The following is a 23,444-nucleotide window of genomic DNA, read 5'->3' on the forward strand; positions in this document are numbered from 1 at the left end:
AGAAAATATTTGCAAGGGCTTTATTTACACGTTCTGTGTCAGTCAGGGCCGACTTTATTTTCTGAATTTCTAAAATTTCTAAAATTTTCAAAATTTTGTGAATTTTGGAAAATATCAGATTCTTTAGATTCAAAAAATTTATGCAACTTTTAAAATATCAACAATCTTTGAAAATTTCAAAATTTTATGGAATATCCAAGGAGATACGAGTAAGAATTTTGATATTGAATTTTGATCCTCATTCAATCTAATTCCTTTATTCAATTAAATGCCATAATCTCAATTTTTTTCAGAAGTATTAAAATTATTCCAAGCACAAATACTCCTCATTATTTTCATTATCATCTTCCAATTCAAATGATAAAAAAAATTCCATTCATCGGGTGTTTATTTGCATTCATTAAAAAAAATTCAAAAGAACATTCCAAATTCACCTTCACAAAGAAAAATAAACATCCCCAAGAATTTCAACAGAATACTCACGAGTGCCTGGCGGTCCTCAACGACATCCACTCTTTACAGGATTTCATAGCGAATTCACAGCCCAATTTTCGTCCCCAGCTGAGCTCCTGGGCCATTGAATAATTAGCGCTGTACCACCCAGTGTCCTCCATTAGTGCCAGAGTTATTCGCGAGTAAACTGGATTTTGTGTGTGAGTGCCGGTCATAGCTTCGTTCTAGAATCATAAAACCGGCTGTTATGCCTTTTATGCAGCTCGATATTACGGTCCAATTGATGGAAAACTCACTTCGAATACCCTCTTCTCCCAGTGTGTTAGAGCAGTACCATCTTCACCCTGATCCTCGAGTTCAGCCCCTTCTAAATGAGGGCACTCGAAATGTGCACGAGCTTCCTCCTTAACTCGCGGCGTAACCATCATTTGCATCGATCTCTCAACAGTACCTCCGCGCACCTGCCACTGTGGCCTTACTACAGTTTTGATTGTACTCTCGCTCCATTGATGCGTTTGAAGTCTGCAAATAGATTCGTTCGCTTGATTTGTTCGTGTTGAAACTTTAGTAATGGGGGAGGAATGGGGTACGATGCGAAATTTCGAGTCGATCGTCGATGTGAAAGGGTGGCAAGGACCAGAATTTTAATGATGTTAGCATTTTAGAGATGACATTTATTTAAGGGGAGACAGGTGAACAACGGCATTTTTTGAATTAGCAATTTGCTTCCGAATGGGTTCTCTTTTTTGCAATTCTTATTTCACTATTCTCTTCTATTTTTTCATGTCACAGTACTATCATCAATTGAAATGTCATCAAAATTTTGCGCATTATTTCGTTCTGTCAAATAATTCTACATTCAGACCCTCTCAAGACTCGAATTCGTTTTCAGTCCGGGTTTAATCAAGGCTCAATCAAGGTTTAATCAGTGTAGAGCCGGGATTTAGTCAGGGTTTAGTCAGGATTTAGACAGAGTTTAACGCAGGTTCTGTCAGAAGTTAGTCGGGACCATGAATCAATATGAATAAGTATTCAACATAATAGACTGGTACCTGAGTTTAATAGAGATAGAGATTTTGATATAAAAAGCTCATGACGGTATTGTGTAACTTGATAAGCAATGATGCTGTTCTCACAATTTTTCAACTTGATTAAGAAGGCATTGAAATGTACTTTTCAAGCCCTGATTTAATTGCTATTACTGATGATTCTTTCAGTAATCATGAAAAAACCCATTTTCTCTTTCAAATCGCATAAACAATGTGCTGTAACTCCGCAACTAATTGTGCGACCCCCATCGTATTCTGAGAGAATCAAGAGGGCGTTGTTATCAATTTTTTTAGCCCTGACTAATTCCATTTCGATGACAATTTTTTGAGTGATCGTTGAAAAATTTATTTTTGGAAGAATATCAATTTTGTCGAATCTGTATGAAAAATTGAATGTTAGTCCAATTTTAGTCCAATTACCAGAATTTGTTATGGATTGACTTGAATTCTGGTTTCCACACACAATATATTGATAAAAAATGGGAGTTTTTTAAAAATTCGAATTGTTCATCATGTCGTTCACTTTGAAGATATCGAAAATTTATGATTCATTGTGCCCCACCTCAACAATTTCCCAAAACCCTTACTTCTCATTCAACGGTGGTTTTCCAGTTTCACTGCGTCTGGGTGTACGAGGCTCTCCATTCTCATCCCGATAAAATGCATAGAGGCTCACGGAAAATCCAAGTGCATGTAGAATTTCGTGTTTCACTGTACTCAGCAGTGTATCCAACTCCTGGGGCTTCGTACTGATACTACCAGGACAGAGGTTTGCGTGACCTGCGATTGGTCTGTAAATCCAAGATTTGTTATCACTCGTATCGATTTGTTTTTTCGCGGGGTATTGTGCCAATTATGTTATTCCGGTTGTACGTGAGATTATCAAGGGCGGTGGCATTTCGAGGAATGAATGGAAACGAATTTCCGTCATGATTTTTTAGAAATAAGAATTCGAATGTTTGGAAGTTATTCATGAGCATCGGGAAAAAATGAATGAAACCGGGTATGAGGTCTATGAGGGTCATAAGGGCCACGCAAGGGTCCGATGTTAGAGGAGGAAATCAAATTGAGAATTGGAGTATTCAATTTTTTATAAAAAATGAATTTTTCATTTAAAAAAATTAATTTTTCAGTTTAAATTCATTCATAAGGGCCATAAGGGTCATCAGGGCCATGCAAGGGTCGAATGTAACAGGAGGAGATAAAATTCCGAATAGTAATATTCAATTTTTTATAAAAAAATGAATTTTTCATTAGAAAAAATTAATTTTTCATTTTAAATTCATTTATAAGGGCCATAAGGGTCATAAGGGCCATGCAAGGGTCGAATGTAACAGGAGGAGAGAAGATTCAAAATACTAATATTCAAGTTTTTAGTTAAAAAAATGAATTTTTTATTTAAAAAAATCAATTTTTCATTTTTAATTTATTCATCACGGGCCATAAGGGTCATAAGGGCCATGCAAGGATCAAATGTAACAGGAGAATAAGATTCAAAATTGTAATATTCAATTTTTTAGTTAAAAAAATGAATTTTTTATTTGAAAAATTAATTTTTCATTTTAAATTTATTCATCAAGGGCTATAAGGGTCATAAGGGCCTTGCATGGGTCGAATGTAACAGGAGGAGATAAGATTCAAAATTGTAATATTCAATTTTTTATTTAAAAAAATAATTTTTTTTCATTTTACAATTTTAAAATTCTGAAATTTTGAAATTTTTTACAACAATGAATGTTCTTCATACAATTCGTCCCCTTATCAAGAGTTCTCAATTTTCGAAGTAATTATTGATGATCATAAAGAAATAATGAATGAAGTTGGATTAAAACCAGTATAATTCCCAGGGATATTTTCCATTAACAGGAAAGAGGCCGAAGCCATGGCCATGGATTCAGTGAGAGGAAAACCGATAATAAGTTTTAATGAACGTGGAAACCCAGTGGAATGAATCATTTGATTATATTAATCAACTTTTTCTCAATTATTTCGCCCTGAATATTATTGTGATGTTGTAAAAATCTTTTACTGGTTAATTATCTCACTCGGGGAAACATAAAATTGCACAAGAAGATTTGAATTATGTTAATAGGCCATTTGAATTCTTATGCGGAGCTCGTTAAGCCCATGCAATGGTAGAAAATGGCACATTGCAGTTTTCCGTGCATTCACTTGATTGATAGAGAAGAGAGATTGAGGGAGAGAAGAACGGCGCTTTATCATGCCATTCAAATTCAATCTAATTGTCATTTTTTTTAATGTGGGGTCCCCCCCCCCCCTCAGTGCATATTCAGTGGATGAATGAAAAATCTTGGTGAATTTGATTGAAAATTTTTTGAAGCTCTCATTTTGCCTGGAAATTACGTGAAATGAAGATCCATTTTTATGAAAATTTATTATTTCCCGTCCATTTCAATTTATTTAAATGAAGCAGTTTTAGTTGCATTTTTATTCACAATAAACTGTTTTTAAAAAATATAAATGAATGTTTTCTCATTTTAAAAAACGAATTTATTAGCGAGAAATGGATTATTTGAATTGAATAAACTCGATTTAAATTAAATAAATCGTCCAGTCAATTCTATAGACAATTTATTTAAAATCAATGGATTATTTATTTCATATAATCAAACATTTACATTTAAATATTGTTAATTATTCAACGAAACGCGAACTTATTCATTAAAAATGGTTTATTTGAATTAAATGCACTCCATTTAAATCAAATAAATCATAATTTAATTCTATAAAGAATTTATTTGAACTGAGTGAATTACTGATTTCCTATAATTGAACTATTTTCACGGAAGGATTTGTTACATGATTTATTTTAATTCCATTAATTCAATTAAAATGTTTTAATTAAATTCTCCAAAAAATTTATTATAATTGAATAAACTTCATTCAAATAAAATAACTCGTCCATTTAATTCTACAGACAATTTATTCAGAATCAGTGCATTATTAATTTCATATAATTAAACTTTTAGATTGAAATGTTGTTGATTAAATTTAAAAAATTTTAAAACGAAGAATTTTACTTCAACCAAACGAGAAATTATTCATTAAGAATGGTTTATTTTAATTAAATAAACTCCATTGAAATCAAATAGAACGTAATTAAATGCTATAAATGATTTTTCTGAACTGAATGAATTATTTTTTTCGCATTTTCATTGAAGGAAACACATGAGTTTTCCAATTTCTCTTGAAAATACTGCTGAAATATATTTTTTCGCTTCTATTCAAATGCATTCACCTATCGAGTGCAGCTTCCTGCTGGCAGTGGGCGGCATAAGCCACCGTTAGCCCGTTGTGACATCTTTCTGACTGCAAAGCCGATACGTAAAACACAAAATCTGCACCATCTATACCCTCACCAGCTACACTACCCTTCTGTACACCGCACTTGTGACCAGTTGCGTTGCACGTGCGGCAGACCTGTCAATACAAATGAAATAATTCATCGAATGAATTCAATTAATTTCTCCCGCTGAAACCAGTACTTACAGCCGCGAACTCCGGAATTAAAAAAAAAAATAAAAAAAAAAAGACCTGCGAGGTTCATCAAAACCAACTGTCTGGCGTTTTTCACAGATGAATTGTAATTTCCACTTACGTCGAGATGTGACTCAGGTACTTTAAATAAAATAATTCATCGAATGAATTCAATTAATTCTCCCGCTGAAATGAGTATTTACAGCTACGAATTCCGGAATAAAAAAAAATTAAAAAAAGACCTGCGAGGTTCATCAAAACCAACTGTCTGGCGTTTTTCACAGATGAATTGTAATTTTCACTTACGTTCAGATGTGACTCAGGTACTTTAAATAAAATAATTCATCGAATGAATTCAATTAATTCTCCCGCTGAAACGAGTACTTACAGCCGCGAACTCCGGATTAAAAAAAATAATAATAAAAGACCTGCGAGGTTCATCAAAACCAACTGTCTGGCGTTTTTCACAGATGAATTGTAATTTCCACTTACGTCGAGATGTGACTCAGGTACTTTAAATAAAATAATTCATCGAATGAATTCAATTAATTCTCCCGCTGAAACGAGTACTTACAGCCGCGAACTCCGGATTAAAAAAAATAATAATAAAAGACCTGCGAGGTTCATCAAAACCAACTGTCTGGCGTTTTTCACAGATGAATTGTAATTTTCACTTACGTCGAGATGTGACTCAGGTACTTTAAATAAAATAATTCATCGAAAGCATTCAATTAATTCTCCCGCTGAAACGAGTACTTACAGCCGCGAACTCCGGAATTAGAAAAAAAAATAAAAATAAAAAGACCTGCGAGGTTCATCAAAACCAACTGTCTGGCGTTTTTCACAGATGAATTGTAATTTTCACTTACGTCGAGATGTGACTCAGGTACTTTAACTTCACCACACATCGTGATGGGTCGACACGTGTCAATGCAGAATGTATGATGCTCCTTGACAAATACTTGACTGCTCTCACATTTCCTGAAAGGATGGAAATTCTTTTGTGAAACCTTTTTGATGGCTCGATAATCATGAATAGGCGATGGCATACAAGTGCCTCTGCATGATTTATGGACAGAGATGGGGACAATAAAGGGAACATTGCGACAGATGGAGATGACTGGGGATCGATATCGATGAAGTGACTTGGCAAGTGGTGAATTAATTTTTAATTTTTATATTGTTAATTTTGTCGTCTCGGGAATGAGTGGTTTTAGATCAGAACGAGTGGGAAATCGCTTTGGCGTTATATAACACAGATATTTTTGCTAATAAATTAAAAATATGCTTATTCATAATTCCCCAGTTTTTAGTTTTATTTTGTAGATGCAACTCAATTTCATGGGGAAATAGAGCGGTAGGATATTATTCCATAAACCTGGCGTTCGGATAAACGATAGCCCTTTCGGGGTGGTGTTTCTGATATCCTTTCGTGCGAGAGAGCCAAGGCTAATACGCTGAGAACGGATCATGGAGAGACATGCTTTCTGCATTACCGTGTCTTGTCAAGGCACATGCTGAATTCTCGGGGTTCAGGGGGTTAATGCATTAGGCAATACAACATCGGTAATTTTTGTCATTCGAGGTGGTTAACAGACACCGGTTGTTATCTTGTTTTTGAGAAAAAATTGTAATTTGATAATTTTTTTTCATTATCGTCACTGGTGTTCCAACATTATTGATTTAAGAATGAAAATCACTTGTACTCTGATGTTTTAAAGATCGACATCAGACGACATTTCATCACTGTTCTATTTTTCATGATAATAATTTACATTGTAATTAATCCTAATACATGTGGATTTTCTCTTTAAATTCATACATTTGAATGAATTGAGAAATCATAATTCTGCAATTACACCTGTTTCCGGTATTATCGTGAAGAATAATCGACGATATGATATTGAATTGCAGCACCACGACTTCAAAAATAAAGCCCTACCGCTGGGATAAAATAAATCATGAGGAATGTGAATTGAAATTATGGGAATTATTTATCACTTATGTACAATAAACTTGTTGCAACTGATTAGCCTCAAGGATGACTGCGAGAGGCAGATAATAATATGTTTCAACAGACAAATGATTAAATCATCTAAATAAAATGCTCAATAATTCATCCTCACGAAAAAATGTACATATAAAAATTGATCTTACGCTCCGCATTATTCTCGCAACAAACAAATTCGTGAGAATAATACAATTACACAATTCACCGTGAAAATTTCAGAGACAAAGAGACCACTGGACCCCCTAATACCCTCCTCAATTCTCCAACAAAATTGATCTCATCGATCTCAGTTCATATGAAATTCCGGATCAATTGGAATACGACTGAAATAATACCTTATGTTATAGTCCCACCCACACCGTCCATTCGCGTCGATTGACACCAGTTCCGTCACACGATACGTGAAAGAAATTATGAAAACTAAATACCATTGCCAGATGATCTGGTGATGAGAGTAGCAGTGATGGTAATTAAAAGTACTGTACAAGAGATTGAAAGGGAATTGCCGTCTCAGGCTAAAACGTCTGTGATAAAATACAGCGGAAGCACTAATAAATTCACGTTATAAAATCGCTGTTTGTTTTTACCCGCTCCAAATACCGTCCTCCCGACGCTCTATTCGTTCGTCATATCGAGCTTGCATAGTCGAGACGAGTCTCAACTCTGCGACAAGAAATACTCCCTCACCTTGTTCCCTCAAAGTTTTGTCTCGTCTCTCGCGTCGTTTCTCCTCGCCGTGTGGCACTACTAATTCAAAGTTCGCAAGTTATGTTAAGGGCAGAAATTCGGTTGTCACGTACACAGTACGAAATTTCCCACGGATTTTCGTGAATGATTGAAGTTCTCGGAATATTATCCAAATTTACAGCTAGTATAGTCCATGACGCGCTAACGAGCTCAAAGATACGTATTATCATCGAATTTATGAGTAAACTATTATCATGGTAATATCAATATAGAAAAATGATGCCTTTTCATTAAATAAAATTCCCCATTCAATTTTTTTCATTCATTTCGACAATTTTTTTGTTCAAAATTAATCAAGTCGCATATTTTTTTAATTAAAGTGTTTTAATTATATGAAACGAATTTATTCGTTTAAATTAAGCAAAACATTTTTTACACTAAAAAAACTATTTATTTATTTATTCAAAATATCTGAAATTCTCTATTTAAATTTTATGTAAAAAATAAATTTTATTTTCTCCTACTGCGAGACAAAAAATTCCAATTGATCATTCTGCGCGACTGAATGCGCACTCATTTCGCCCATTAGAATATCCGAGAAATCGATTCGCATTGAATTGAGAAATTTAAAAGCAATCGACTTGCCATCGACTCAAATAACGAACGTCAACTCTTTATCCAAAATTTTATCATTCCCACATTTTTTCCTCTTGAAAACTGAACATTTCATTTATTTCTTTCAATGAAAATGTTTTAATTATGTGAAATGAATAATTTATTCATTCCGTATAATAATGACTAATTAAATCAAGAAAGCATTTTTTATATTAAAAAAACTATTCATTCATTTCGAACAGAAACGCAAATGAAAATCAAACTCAAGTTAATACAAAATCTCGAAAATTCTCTACTTGATTGTTCCTTAAAAACAAATTTTATTTTCTTCTACTGAAAGACAAAAAATTCCAATTGATCATTCTGCGCGACTGAATGCGCACTCATTTCGCCCATTAGAATATCCGAGAAATTCGCATTGAATTGAGAAATTTAAAAGCAATCGACTTCCCATTGACTCACAAATAACGGAATTGAGTATCATTTTATGCTCCACCAGTTTTTCATGTTACTCGTGTACTCCGATGAATAGTAATTATGCAACACTCGAGGAGGAGCACTGATGACGAAAGGATTACACCCGAACGATAATTGCTGAAAAATTCTTTTCAATAACTCACGGCCCACTCCGATGGCATCGAAACCCCATGTGATATTTCATTTCCGACCGCAGATAGAGAAATACATCTACCGGGTACATTAATTAGTATTGATACGCGGATAGTTGTTTCTGCATGTCAGAATAATTTGCATGAATTTCTGTTGACATTGGTGACTATACATTTGCGAATTGCCTGGGTATCGATTCACTAAAATCTATTTTCCGAGTGCCTTTCTGCTAGCACCCAACGTGCAGAACGATATATCTAGTGATATAGTCGTATTATAGACAAGCGGCGGTGTTGTGGGCAGCCTCGACTCCCTCGTTATTTCCGTATCAGACCAGCCAGGCATGTTACCTGGTGCTCGTTACCCCCTTTCCCTTGGCATATTCCATATTGCTGTAGCGTCACTTATACTTCACGAGTTGATTTTTTTTCCGATTTTGCTTTTTTGGATTTACCGGGTTTACAGATGAGGGAAAATACCTCGAATGGGTATAATTTTTTGGTGTTACAATTCATGATTCAAATGATACAGTGGGTTTTTTTCAAGATTTTTTTATCAATTGATTGGGAATTTTTTTATTTCTGTTATGAATGACGATTGGAAATTTAAGAGGAAGAAATTTTTTAGAAATTAGTTTTTTTGAGGCCTTACGGATTTTATAGAGATTTAACATTAAACATGAAAATGTTCTCAATTTAAGAACAGGTTTTTGCGATTTAATTAGATTCTGAAAATTAAAAACTTCTTGTCTGTGCTTTTCGGGAATTTTCATGAGAAGTAATTGAACGCCTGCATAAATGCACACTCAGAGGAATTATTTATTTGAGTTAAACAAACTTTATTTTCATATGGCACGTTCCATACTGCTTCACGAGTTGATTTTTTTTCCGACTTTGCTTTTTTGGATTTACCGGGTTTACAGATGAGGGAAAATACCTCGAATGGGTATAATTTTTTGGTGTTACAATTCATGATTCAAATGATACAATGGGTTTTTTTCAAGATTTTTTTATCAATTGATTGGGAATTTTTTAAATTCTGTTATGAATGACGATTGGAAATTTAAGAGAAAGAAATTTTTTTGAAATTAGTTTTTTTGAGGCCTTACGGATTTTATAGAGATTTAACATTAAACATGAAAATGTTCTCAATTTAAGAACAGGTTTTTGCGATTTAATTAGCTTCTGAAAATTAAAAACTTCTTGTCTGTGGTTTTCGGGAATTTTCATGAGAAGTAATTGAACGCCTGCATAAATGCACACTCAGAGGAATTCTTTATTTGAGTTAAACAAACTTTATTTTCATATGGCACGTTCCATACTGCTTCACGAGTTGATTTGTTTCCAATTCTGTTTTTTTTCATTTACTGGGTTTACAGAGGGAGGAAAATACTTCGAATGGGTATAATTTTTGGTGTTACAATTCATGATTCAAATGATACAGTGGGTTTTTTTTTCAAGTTTTTTTAATCAATTGATTTGGAATTTTTTTTATTCTGTTATGGAAGAAAATTGACTATTTATAATTGAAATTTCCAAATTTTAACGCAATGTGATTCATAACTTCTTTTTTATTAGAAGTATATTATCATTTTTTTTGCTGCAAGAGTGGAAAAAGAATTTTTTTTAGTGTTCTTCGAAAATGTTCTGAATTTAAGAACTTTTTAGGCTGGAAATAAACAGGTTTTTGAGATTTTTCATTAGATATGTGCTGTTGGGTCTACACGAAATAAAAATGAAATAAACATGAAATTCAACCCGAAAAAATCCAAAACTTGAATTGGAACGATTACAAAGCTTCCACTCGACAAAAAATATGTAAAAAAAAGGCGATAAAATCCCTCCGAATCACTCTCGCACCATCCAGAAATTGCTGAAAAGAATTTCCCCCCCGTAATAGCGGGAAAAAGTGCTCCATTACAAAATGCCATTTCACAACGGTGTTTTCCGTCTCAGAACGGCGCAAAAAATGTTGCAAAAAGGGTTATGGAGAGAGTAAAGTCTCAAACAGTTCAGAAAGACACCTCAAAAAAAATAAAATAATATCACGGTGGCAGTTGAAATTTGTTTCATTGAAAAATATCCCAACGGTGGGTTGTACGTGATCGCGGTGTAGATGATGTAATATCTAATGGTGGCGTAAAAATGTCCCTCTTTTCCGAGCACATACCGGCATCCCAGTAATACAAATGCCGTGGGTATGCGTCACGAGAAATTTGTCGAGGGACAATTTTTTTTTTCGTCCCTCGTTTTTTTTTGTCACAATTTTTAGCCATAAATAATGGGAAAATGTATAAATGGGAAGGGAATTATGAATGGGAGGGAAATTTTATTGCACAAAAGCTGTCTTACCTATTCAACCTTATAGTATTTTTAGTCTCCCGGACCATGAGCGCACGCTCCCAGAAGTGCACTGCCTCGGGGAGAATAGTATTCTGGAATGAATGAAGACAATTATATTGTTGCACACGATTGTGATTGTTTAGGGAGAAAAATGAATTCTGGAGTTGAGGGTATTTGGGTAAAAACAGATGCAGACATGATGCATTTGGAGGGAATAAAAATCTTAATTTGAATTTATTGTATTAATTTTCAAGGAAATGTTTTCATTATGTCAATTGATTGATTAATTCATCATTAATTATAAAAAATTTATTTGATGTGAATAGAGGATTATTTGATGTTAATAAGAAGTTATTTGAATAAAACTATTATTTAATTCGAATAGAACTCTTCATTCTAAATTGTCCTATTAATTTCAACAATTCAATTGATGGAAATAAATGACTATTCAATCTTAATGAATTCGTTCTCTTCACTGACAATTGACATGATTCAAGTGAACTATTTCTCTGAAAACATGGCATTGAAACTCAAACAAGTGGGAAATTGCTTTCGTCACAACATAATCAATATATTTTCGAGGTAAATATGCAGAAAGACTCCACCACACATTTTTCGCTAATAAATTAGTAATTTGCTTTCGAATGGAATTTCTGTGACGATGTATTTTAAATTGAATTTAACGATTCGGTGAATTCAATATTACTGCAACGTTGGCAGCCAACATTGGCCCAACATTGTACCAACGTCGGCAGCCAACATTACCTTAATATCGACAGCCAACATTACTCCAACATTAACCCGATTTGGTCGCCAAAATCGTCCCAACGTTGAGAGCCAACATTACCCCAACGTTGGCACCTAACATTGGCCCAACGTTGACAGCTGACATCGCGCCAACGTTGCCCGAACGTTAAATTTTTTACCGTTCCCTGAATACTGATCTCAAAATAAAATTTTTCAACGAAAAAAAATTTAAATCGCAATTGGATCAATTTAAACAATTATTTTTTCAGTTATCGTAAAAAAAACTACATGCACACACCCGGACACGATCTAAAAATAGTATATTCGAACTCCTGAGGCCAAAATTAGTTATCCTGACCCAAAAAATTGGAAATTTCCCAACTGACGAATACAATTCTTCCATTCGAAAGCAAAAACTCGAGGAAAATCCCCAGAATGTCCTGAACACATGCCCCAACACTTCAATTCTAAACGCCACTTATCCCAGTTAATCGAGTCGAAAAAAATTGCGGTCAATAAAAAAATTACGGCAGTATTACAGGCCAAAAATAGTCCATAACCCCGGGCGCATTCCCAGCAATACACTCGAAAATTCCAACTTGTACACAGCCGTATCAGATTATCATACGGTGCAGCTATTATGGGGAGTTAATGATAACACTGCATTCGCAGAGTCCTCCCGATTGAAACACGACCGGTAATTTCCGGTTATTTGGGCTGAATATCATAGCCCCCGGTACAGCATTCAGCCTCAACCATACAAATGCCGAGAGCGCAGTCGTATTTGGGAAAACAGCATTTTGATGAATATTTCGAGGATAAACATTTTTAACATTTATAATGACGAGACTGGAAGTTGGCGTTTCGAGATGGATTATGTATTTATACTTAATGTGTTCCGCGAGGTTAATGTGGGGACTTGGGATTTGCCAGGGGAAATGCCGGGGTAATCAATAAAATATGCAGTGATGATGATGGAAACTACTTACGTTGATGAGCTCGAACTTTTCTGCGTCCAATCTGAAACAGTAATTATCACCTCGTGAGTATTTTCTATTTATATTGGTATTAAAATGCGGTTAAGGGGGATGGGGTGAGGTGACGGGAGTGTGATGGGAGCATCACGAAGAGGAATGATCGTTCTGGGCGGAAATGCTCACTTGTTAATTTCATGAATGTCTGACTCCGGGGATTGTCAATATTTATTGCTGGATTAATGTCGAGAGTCGGCGGAATTTCGCGAGGAATCGGGCTGTTTGGGTGGGAAAGAGTCAGTTAATTTGGTACGCTGACAGAAAAAATTGATTTTATCAAGAGAATTCTGTTTGAAACAACTACATGTGGGTGTTAATTTTCAAATAAACGTGATTTTTTAGTAAATACCAGTTATCTCTTCTTGAGATACATTTGATTGGGAGAAATCGAACGTCTCTAGAATTAAAGTTTCTTTCATTTGTCGCAATAATGAGAGTATTTGATTTCTTTCTAGCCAAAAGTTCGCCAACTCCTTACGAAATTCGTGCGAATTTTAGTGGAACTGCAACTCTTTGATCCAAATAAAGACTCCATTATTTAATAAAAAATGAGATTATGGTTGAGACAAGTAAATAGATCAATAATGAAAATCACGAGCAGTTTCTATAAACAATTGATAAACAATGAATTTTACACTATAAAAATCATTTGTTTCCACAAGTTTAAACAATTTCAATTATTTATTTATAAACAGAAAATGTTTAAAAAATAATAATTCTGCGCAAAATGTAATTTGAACGACGCCGAATATTCATGATTTTTTTCAAAGGTGTCTTACGCAATTTAATTGACAAATTAATATTAAATATGAAATTATTTCATGAGTACATAAGAAAAAATTCCAGAAGGAAGAATTCAGTAATTTCGCGCATGATAAACCTAAGAAAATTAACAATCACGACACAAAAAATGATTTATAAGTTTGAAGAATTTGAAAATACCGCTTCTTTTTTCGTGACTAACTTCACGTGACCCACTGACCAATCAGAACGGAGGATTAGCGCTGCGACAGTTTCGATATATTTCGATATGCAACAACTTCGCGAAACGCGGTGATTTCAGAGATAGGATCATGTCCTTAAACTGGAAAATCGTTACTCAACTCGGGAGAGTGTTCTCACTTCTGGAATGTACGATGAAGAGATTATCGTGCCTCAATAATGGATGGATCTCCAGCCATCAATTGGACCCTAATGGGAATCATAAAACTCCTCACTTCCAGGCAATTTGTTCGCCAACGGTCTGGATAGCATCAAAGTACTTCATGCCTCCACATTTCATCAGATATTTAAGATACTATTGAATCGGAGATTTCGCAGTGGTAATTCGATCTGCCTGGGCAACTCCCACGGGCACAGCTTCAGAAGGAGGAACATCGCCCACCAGAACTTCTGATTAAATATTTCTTGCTCATGAAGGAGAGGAATTCCCGATTCAAGAGTTGAATTTTTCTTTCTCGAATCAATAATTTCTTCACTTCAACTAAAAATTCTCGTACTCCAATTTAGCGTCACTTCCAATTATGATTGATTACTGTCATCATATTTTCAAGATATTTTCATCTATGTTGATTCGAGAATATTTAATTCATGTCATATTTCGCGAAATAAACTCAATAATTCAATGATTCTCCATAAATTTATGTCTTATACAATAATTACATAATAATAAGTTTGAAATTTTGGAGCAAGAAGACAAGAATTCCCCAACTTGAATATTTTCACCAGAATTTCCCTCATTTCTATTAATTTTCGTGGAATAGTTAAAGTGAAATTGACAGTGTGCATTGATTTTTTCATCAAATCTGAATTTTCAATTACGAAATTCCTGCGAATTTTAGTGGAACTGCAACTCTTGGATCCAAATAAAGACTCCATTAATAAAAAATGAGATTATGGTGGAGACGGGAAAGAGAGGGAATTTGTTAGCATGTAATGACCCTTCATTCGGATAAACTCGGCAACTCCCAACGGAATAGCTTCGGAAGAATATCGCCCACCAGGACATCTGATTAAATATTTGTTGCTCATGAAGGAGAGGAATTCCCGATTCAAGAGTTGAATTTTTCTTTCTCGAATCGATAATTTCTTCACTTCACCTAACGATTCTCGTACTCCAGTTTAGCGTCACTTCCAATTATTATTGATTACTGTCATCATATTTTCAAGATTTTTTCATATATGTTGATTCGAGAATATTTAATTCATGTCATATTTCGCGAAATAAACTCAATAATTCAATGATTCTCCATAAATTTATGTATTATACAATAATTACATAATAATAAGTTTGAAATTTTGGAGCAAGAAGACAAGAATTCCCCAACTGGAATATTTTCACCAGAATTTCCCTCATTTCTATTAATTTTCGTGGAATAGTTAAAGTGAAATTGACAGTGTGCATTGATTTTTTCATCAAATCTGAATTTTCAATTACGAAATTCCTGCGAATTTTAGTGGAACTGCAACTCTTGGATCCAAATAAAGACTCCATTAATAAAAAATGAGATTATGGTTGAGACGGGAAAGAGAGGGAATTTATTAACGCATGTAATGACCCTTCATTCGGATAAACTCGGCAACTCCCAACGGAATAGCTTCGGAAGAATATCGCCCACCAGGACATCTGATTAAATATTTGTTGCTCATGAAGGAGAATAATTCTCGATTCAAGAGTTGAATTTTTCTTCCTCGAATCGACAATTTCTTCACTTCAACTAAAAATTCTTTAGCTCCAGTTTAATGTCACTTCCAATTATTATTCATTACTGTCTATTTTCATAATATGTTGATTCGGGAATATTTAATTGATGTGGTCAAGAAAAATCAACGGGATATCTGCAATATTCCCCAAAATAACCTCAATAATTCAATGATCCTCCATAAATTTCCACTCATTTCCTCCATTAACATCACATCCTCTGTCACGAGAGATGGCAACTATCAAATATACATAATTTTAAACTCTCTAAACTCTTTAATATGACACATGACATGTTTCCAATACATTAAACTCAGGAAATAGAGGCTCAAATTATCTATCGATCCCACCGAGTATAGTAACCGATAAAATTTGAATTCAAACGTTTGTAACTTTTGAATAATTCAATGGAACGAAATACTGCGTATATCGTTTCAAAGGTTATTTGCTTCTCTTTAAAATGGCGTATAATGTTTCCAGTAGTAGGAGTCTTCGATAGCATTGCGAGGGGGAAAAACAGTATCCGATGTACAAAACTAGAAACTTCAAGGGTTTTCAAAATATTGTGGAATTTTTTTTTTTTTTTTTTTTGCTTATTTTATATCGCTTCGAGTCTGATGAGACTATATGGCGATTGATCAAGACTTTAAAAATGGTTAGATCTCACCATTCTACCCGGCCAGGAATCGAACCTGGAACCTATCCGTTGTGAGGCAACGGCCTTAACCACTACGCCAGGCCACCGGGCATTAATAATATTGTGGAATGGAATTTTCTACATAATTAATCGCAAGCCTCTTCGCTTTCATTTATTATTATTATTATTATCATTACTGTTATTATTATTATTGGTGAATTCACTTAAATTGTTAATATTCGTATTTACAAACATAAATATTGAGATTTTTATTCAATGAAATAAATTTAATTTGAATTGAAAACACATGATTTTATTTAAATTGTTTGTAATAAAGTTTTTATTTAAATAATTGAGTTTAGAATCTCGATATAGAATTGTTACAAAACATTTTAAAAATCTGAATAAAAATGACAACGTTTATTTTTGGAGGAAAATTTATGCAATAATTGAAAAATTTGATTTTTTGAAAATTACGAGCATTTATTATAAATAATTTATAAACAATCCATTTTCCACTGCAATATCATTTTATGAATAAAAATCGATTTTATGAATAAAAAAAAGTTTACGAAAGTTTAAACAATTTCAATTATTTATTTATAAACAAAGAATGATAAAAAAAATAATGATTCTGTGCAAAATGTAATTTGAATGACGCATATTCATGATTCTTTGTAAATTTTCGCACGCAATTTAATTGACAAATTTGAATTTCAAGTTTCTCTGAAAATTTAAGTGAATTTCCATGAATTTTCAAGTAAAAATAAATATTCCCTGCCAAATTCTCCCGAAATTTGAAAGAATTCCCTGCGAATTCTGAAGAGAAATCTGCAATTTACGGCGAGATTTCTCTGAATTTCCATTAATTTTTCCAGAACGATTAAACTGAAAATTTACAGTTATGAATTTTCAATGATAAAACTCGTTAAAATTTCAGTGGAAAATATTTAACATCGTATTAATGCAAAGTTCACAGAACAAGCCGCACGAGACCCTCTCCCCAAATATTTTTTCTCCGTGCATCCGCACAAAATGAAACCAGTTTTTATAATTCTCCTAACAACTTTCCACTTATCCCACTGCCACCCCCCCCTAAAGATATTCCAATGTACCCACAATCAGCACACGATATCTCATGTGTCGCTAAGCGTCCGTTGGCGGTGGGCCGCGACGGCGTTTTACCCTCGGATTTGAACTCTCCAGAAAATTATAGGGGTTGGGTTTGTGGCGGTGCAGGCCAAGCTAATCCCACCGTATAATTAACCACCGGCAACCGTACGAGACTCCTACACCACGCCGGACGCCATAACTCATGGCTAAGCTTCCTCGAATGTGTGTATACGGCAACAATACATTGTCATGATTCTACAATTGTTGTGGACATATGCCACAAAATCTCTAGCCATATAAAATGAATGATGTCGAGAGGATGCTAGTCTGCGCTGAGAGTAAGAATGACCGAGTGTCGCAGGAAGAATTTCTTGAGCTGAGAAAATAGCGTGACTATGCCATCAATCTACACTGATAGAACGGATTAGTTATTGTTAACGAATGGATTTTGGTTGGAGGTTAGGGTCTATTCGGTCCCACCAAATGTTCATTCGTTAATAGTTAACGAATGTATATTTGAGGAGCCTTGTTTGACTTGACTTTCGCCATTCAAGTGAACCATTCGTTAACTATTAACGAATATTCATTTGGTCATATTCAACTCTACCATTCGTTAATAGTTAACGAATCTCGTTTGGAATAAATGAATCATTCTATCAGTGTACACTGAGAGAAAAACGACAAAGTTCTCAAACAAGTCTCACTTGTGCCAAGAAAATATTTTTTTGAAAATTATCAAAGAAGGATTTTTTTGTGCCAAACACGCAGAGAATGCGCCGGAATGAAAAATTTTTGTCGCAAAATAGTTATTTGTGTCACAAGGCCCGTAAGTGGAGGTTTGCGATGAGTGNGACTCACTTCACGTCTTCCTTAACAGGCCATGGCCCGTAAATCGTGAAATCGGGGCTAGTTTTTACTTACCGGCCCATGGCCTGGTAAATCCCACTTACGGGTTCTAAAACACACCACGAAAACGCCACTTAACGGGCATGAATGACAAAATAGATTTCTCGCTTCGCTCGGTTAGATCGCGGTTTTCGGGCCCAACGACATAAAATATCGTATGTCACACGGCGATAAAAGCATTATCTGGCAAATGTGATTATAATCCTCACCTTCGGCTCGGATTATAAAGCCACATTCGTCAGATAACACTTTTATCGCCTGATGACATAATATACTATTATCCATCAAGCAGTTTTTCTCTGGGTGTGTGTCTCCGATTTTTTATGCAGCTGAAGCCACTCGCCTTTGTGGGTCGAAATCAGACAAGTGGCCTTTGTTCAGACACGTGAGAATTGCTTTATGTTTCTTCGTGGCGCTTTAACTCTTTTCCTGAAATACTTATTCCCAGCTGCACTCGAGACCGGTCTTCTTGAGCACGCAGCGAAACTTTGAACCTTCAGACACGTCACAAATATGTCAACAATCTTTCCACGATTTATAAAGCACTGTTTTGTGACTGGGAAGTTTTTTTTTTTCACTGGGTTAACGATGAGCATTGCAGGCGACTTTGGGAATGCATAAAACGGATAAGCAAAGTTTATGATGCTGGGAAGTATCACGTTTTACGCTGTTGTTGTTGAAATATAAAGTGGTGGGGGAGATTCCGAATCGATGAGATGATGATGATGAGGCACGCAGAGAAATTACCCATTTCAACCGAATAGAACTCTTTGTCGGAGAATTTTTCTATGCGCCGAAAGTATTTTTTATTTAATTACAGGTTCGCTCCACAATTATAACTGTACACTGAGAGAAATTTCAATGGTAATTTCAACTACAAGGAAATTGTCAAAAAAATAATAGTTACGGTAACAATAAACATTGTAGATTCAACTATTACATTAAAGTGAAAATTACATCATAATGTTGATGACACTATTTGACATAGTAAATCGAACGATGAATCCTAGTTTAATCTACAAAGTTTATTGTTACTGTAAATATAATTTCATTGACAATTCCCTTGTAGTTAAAATTACTATTAAAATTTTTCTCAGTGCACGCCGAACATGGCCGTGTACAGACAAAAGAGAATTGAATACCATTCTATGAAACATGAATAAACGAATCATAATTGTCCAAATCATTTAGGTCCGAGGAAAATAGAATAATTCTACTTCATGAAGTGTGTTCTAGAAGGAATTGAATTGTAATTACGATTAAATTTTATTGCCGTGAGCATAGGAATTAGAACACGCGCAAATCATTTATTGTAGGATGAAAATTTAACAGCTGATAAATTGGGACGCATATGATTCTCATCGGTCGCATTGTTGTTTGCAATGAGAATGATTACAAACAATTGAAAAAAGAGAATCGCTTCAACGATGCCCGGATGCCCACAACCCAGCTTGATCTATACTTCAATTTACGTGAAGTATACAGTTCCCAGTGCTTTCAGCGGATCCTATTCAAGTGGCTCACGTTTTCCCACCGCCAACATTCATCGGTGGCTGCTGGCAATTTACACCTTTGTCCTCAGCCCATCCACGGACCTCAGTATTCATCAGCTGATGCACCATCCCTTTGACTTTGCAATATTTACCCAACATATCTCCTCCTCATATTTGAATAAGGAAATCGCGAGGATGATAATTATTGTTTGTACCGTAACATCCCTTTTCCTCGCTCGTTTGTTCCCCCGACATTCCAAGCTGCCATCAATGCGGGTTGTAGCAGGTGTAGCATTTGTGTATTGCTTCAAAGGAAATTAGAGGGAGCGAGTCAAGAGGTTATTGCCGACAAATAATATGAATTGCTCCAGCTCTCATGCTGCGGGGAGCACTTACCGACATTTGGGTTTTATCGTCGTGCCAACATGGCGGCTTGGCTTGAACAGAAGATAGGGCTTTTTTGTGGCCAAAATATCGTTGCGTATTTGGAATTATTTATCGAGGAAAAAATGCGAGACGAATAGTGAATTTTTGTCCGTTGGCCCCGGAAAATTTACTGTACGTGAGGTTAATTTCTGCCGAAACTGTAAAATTTACCCTGCATTCCGTCAAAAATTATCCCAGCGAAATCAAAAAAGCGTAAAGTGACAGTTAAAAATTCCGGAATATATTTCCGTGAATTTCCCCGGTTTCCATCAATTTCTATCTAATGAAATAGCATAAAATTCCAGTGGAACTGTCAGTCGATAATCTCCAACGGGATTTTTTTTCTATGTAAAAGTATTTTTCATACGTGGCTTGAGTACCCGGCGCTGATCAAAAGGTATTTAGAAAGCTTCGGAGAAGTCAGAGAGCCAAAGGTCGGGAGGATGGAGCGATGAGGTTGGAGAGTTGAATCGAACTCTGGATTAAGAGATGAGTGACTTTGGTTGTCCCCAAAAGCATTCCAATGAGCCGGGATTCATGAGGATTAGCTGCATTCGAGGAACTTCCAAAGCCGGTTAGTTTCAAATACATGTCACATACTGGTTGAGCAGTTTTATCAGTAGCCAATCCGCTTTGAAGTCTTTCCCGTTTGATAATTGTGAATGTCATTCTTGAAAAATATCACCTCCCGAAAAATGACGCTTTAATCGAAAATAGAAATCTATTTTCAGTCCTTTTAAATTTATTTCAACCGTATTTTCGCTGGAAATCAATAAATCATCCGTTTATTTCCATAAAAATGCCTCGCTGATATGAAATAAATGATTTATTAATTAAAAATGAACAATTCATTCGGCCCAAATGAAGAATGAAGCTCTCGACCCATCATATAATAGCTTGTATATTCACTCGTGCTGCCTCACGACAGTAAGAGAGTATCACCTCCTCTGCATTCCTTGCAGTTTATAATTCTTATTTATTTGTTATACTAGACTATCAACGTGGTATCTGCTAGAAAATTCTATGCATTCTGAAGCATTCCGGCGCTAGTGTTTGAGAATTCACACTGCATTACCGGGTTGTTCACGTATTTATATACGATGGAAATGGAATTTTTCTGTTCTGCAAGAGTTTTTGGGGGGACCGGACGCAACTTCCACCGTGCGACCACGTGGGAAATGAATTCTTTCACCTGTGGCCGGTCATTGATTACGGTTGGGAAATTCACTCTGTTCAACTTCTAAACTATAATTTTTTTCATGAATTAGGCAGCTCTCGGTAAATTCTTTGTATTATTTATTATTATAATTGTTATTTCAAAAATCTCGGCTATTTGTTGGCCATCAAATGTGAATTAGAGAGGTTATGACCGCTTGGGTGCTGGGACGCCACCGCAAGGTGGCGCAGTAGCCAATCAGAACCACTAGTTCCTCTCAAGAGAAAAAGATCAAAGTGTCTCATATAATTAGAACAGAATCATAATTCATTTAAATCTAATTATAAGTGAAATGTAATTGTAGAGAATCAAATACCTTCCAGTCTCATTGATTACCATCTCAAGTTATTCCAATAATATTATAATTCATCGCCAGTTCTATATTTAAAAAATATTCACTATTTGTTGGTCCTCACCTGCTAATCAGGGAGGTTACGACAACCTGAGTACAGGGACGCCAGCGCAAGGTGGCGCAGTAGCCGATCACATCCACTAGGTACTCTCCTCAACAGAAAAAGATTATTTCAAGTATTTCCTATTCAGGAACGGGCGAACCGTGGTTTGAGGAACTGAAACTGAGCTGGAGAACGATTATGACTGTCAATCGACGCAGATGTACACATAGCTCGACTGGGGCTAGCCTCCGTAGATTCAACATTGTTACTTCAGATTTATGCCCCTGTGGTCAGGGTGTTGCGACACCTAACCCCATTTTTTTTAATGTCCTCTATGAGACTCCAAGGAAGCCTTTATTCAGAGACCTCAAACAAGTTTGTAAAATGAGTCCTCCGCATTGCATTCAATCCCTCATACATTTCACTGATCAAGATCCTATGTCTGTCTCGCAAAAATTTATGAAGAATCTTGAATTGTCCATCCGACATAAATTAGCAAGATGACCCGTTTATCACTGTACAAAATGTTACGAAAAGATGAAAAAAAATACTGACCATTTTTCATCGGCTATCACTCTACCGGCTGCATCAACTATTCAACTGAATTTTTATTTGAAATTCAGGTTTGGCCATTGAATAGTCATCGACCCATAACCCTCATGTTAAATGTTTGAACTGCGGTCAATGCTGCATGAATGTCCATAAATTCCCACGAACGAAATTTCCGTTTATCGCGGCAGTACAGCTAACACATGTTGAAAGAAGAGCCAATTGAAAGGGTACTCTATCTGAAATAAACTTTCGTTTATTCCCATCACTGGTGGAAGTATTATCTCCGGTTCTGCTCGGTAAGTTGAGTCGCATTGAGTGAAGCGACTCGATATATTGTCAGCCGTAACAAGCAAACGGAAAGTGCGGGTAGCAGCTGGTTGAACGTCGATTGAAAAGGGGGAGGAATGGGAGGACACTAGCGGCACGATAGTGACTTAAAGCAACAATCGAGTAGATGGCTCCCTGTAGAATCTAAACAACTGTTTTTTTTTCTTTGTTTTGGGGAATGATAACATTTTGCACAGAATTGGGAACGACCGGCGATGGTTCGGGTGAGTTAAACGGGGAAAATTCAATAGCGAGGAGCTTAAAGTTGTCACAATAATATTTTTGAAATGGAAGAATAAAGTCCTTTGTTCAAAAAATATTTAATAATATTTTAAAATAAACAATAATAATCAATAATAATTAATGATAATTATTATTAATTATTGTTGTTAATAATAACTGATATTTTAATAATATTTTTGAAATGAAAAAATAATATTTTTTAAATGAACGAATTAATTTTTCCATTTAACAAATATTATTTCCAGGTACAAAACATCTACATCTTGATGCTGCAGCTCTGTATTTTAAAAAAATATTCATTATTTTGTGCTCCTCACTGCTGAATCGAGGAGGTTACAACCTGAGTGCAGGGACGCCACCGCATGGTGGCGCCATAGCCAATCACATTCA

At 35.2% G+C, this 23,444-nt stretch overlaps 1 protein-coding gene across 2 annotated transcripts in view; it reads right to left on the reverse strand.

The window, feature by feature from the left end:
- The window catches only part of LOC107041227 (leishmanolysin-like peptidase), a 131,200-nt gene that overhangs the window by 3,580 nt on the left and 104,176 nt on the right, over window positions 1-23,444 (reverse strand). For both annotated transcript variants that reach the window (XM_015261672.2, XM_015261671.2), the window contains exons 3-9: window positions 13,001-13,031; window positions 11,274-11,356; window positions 5,870-5,981; window positions 4,762-4,943; window positions 2,090-2,293; window positions 750-975; window positions 484-677 (exon numbers count right to left, since the gene is read on the reverse strand). In XM_015261672.2, coding sequence (XP_015117158.1) covers window positions 484-677; window positions 750-975; window positions 2,090-2,293; window positions 4,762-4,943; window positions 5,870-5,981; window positions 11,274-11,356; window positions 13,001-13,031 — 1,032 coding nt within the window. The remainder of the gene's footprint in view (window positions 1-483; window positions 678-749; window positions 976-2,089; window positions 2,294-4,761; window positions 4,944-5,869; window positions 5,982-11,273; window positions 11,357-13,000; window positions 13,032-23,444) is intronic.

Source organism: Diachasma alloeum, unplaced genomic scaffold (genome assembly GCF_001412515.2).
Source record: "Diachasma alloeum isolate Michigan unplaced genomic scaffold, Dall2.0 Dall_scaffold_00359, whole genome shotgun sequence".
NCBI classification, from domain to species: Eukaryota; Metazoa; Arthropoda; class Insecta; order Hymenoptera; family Braconidae; genus Diachasma; species Diachasma alloeum.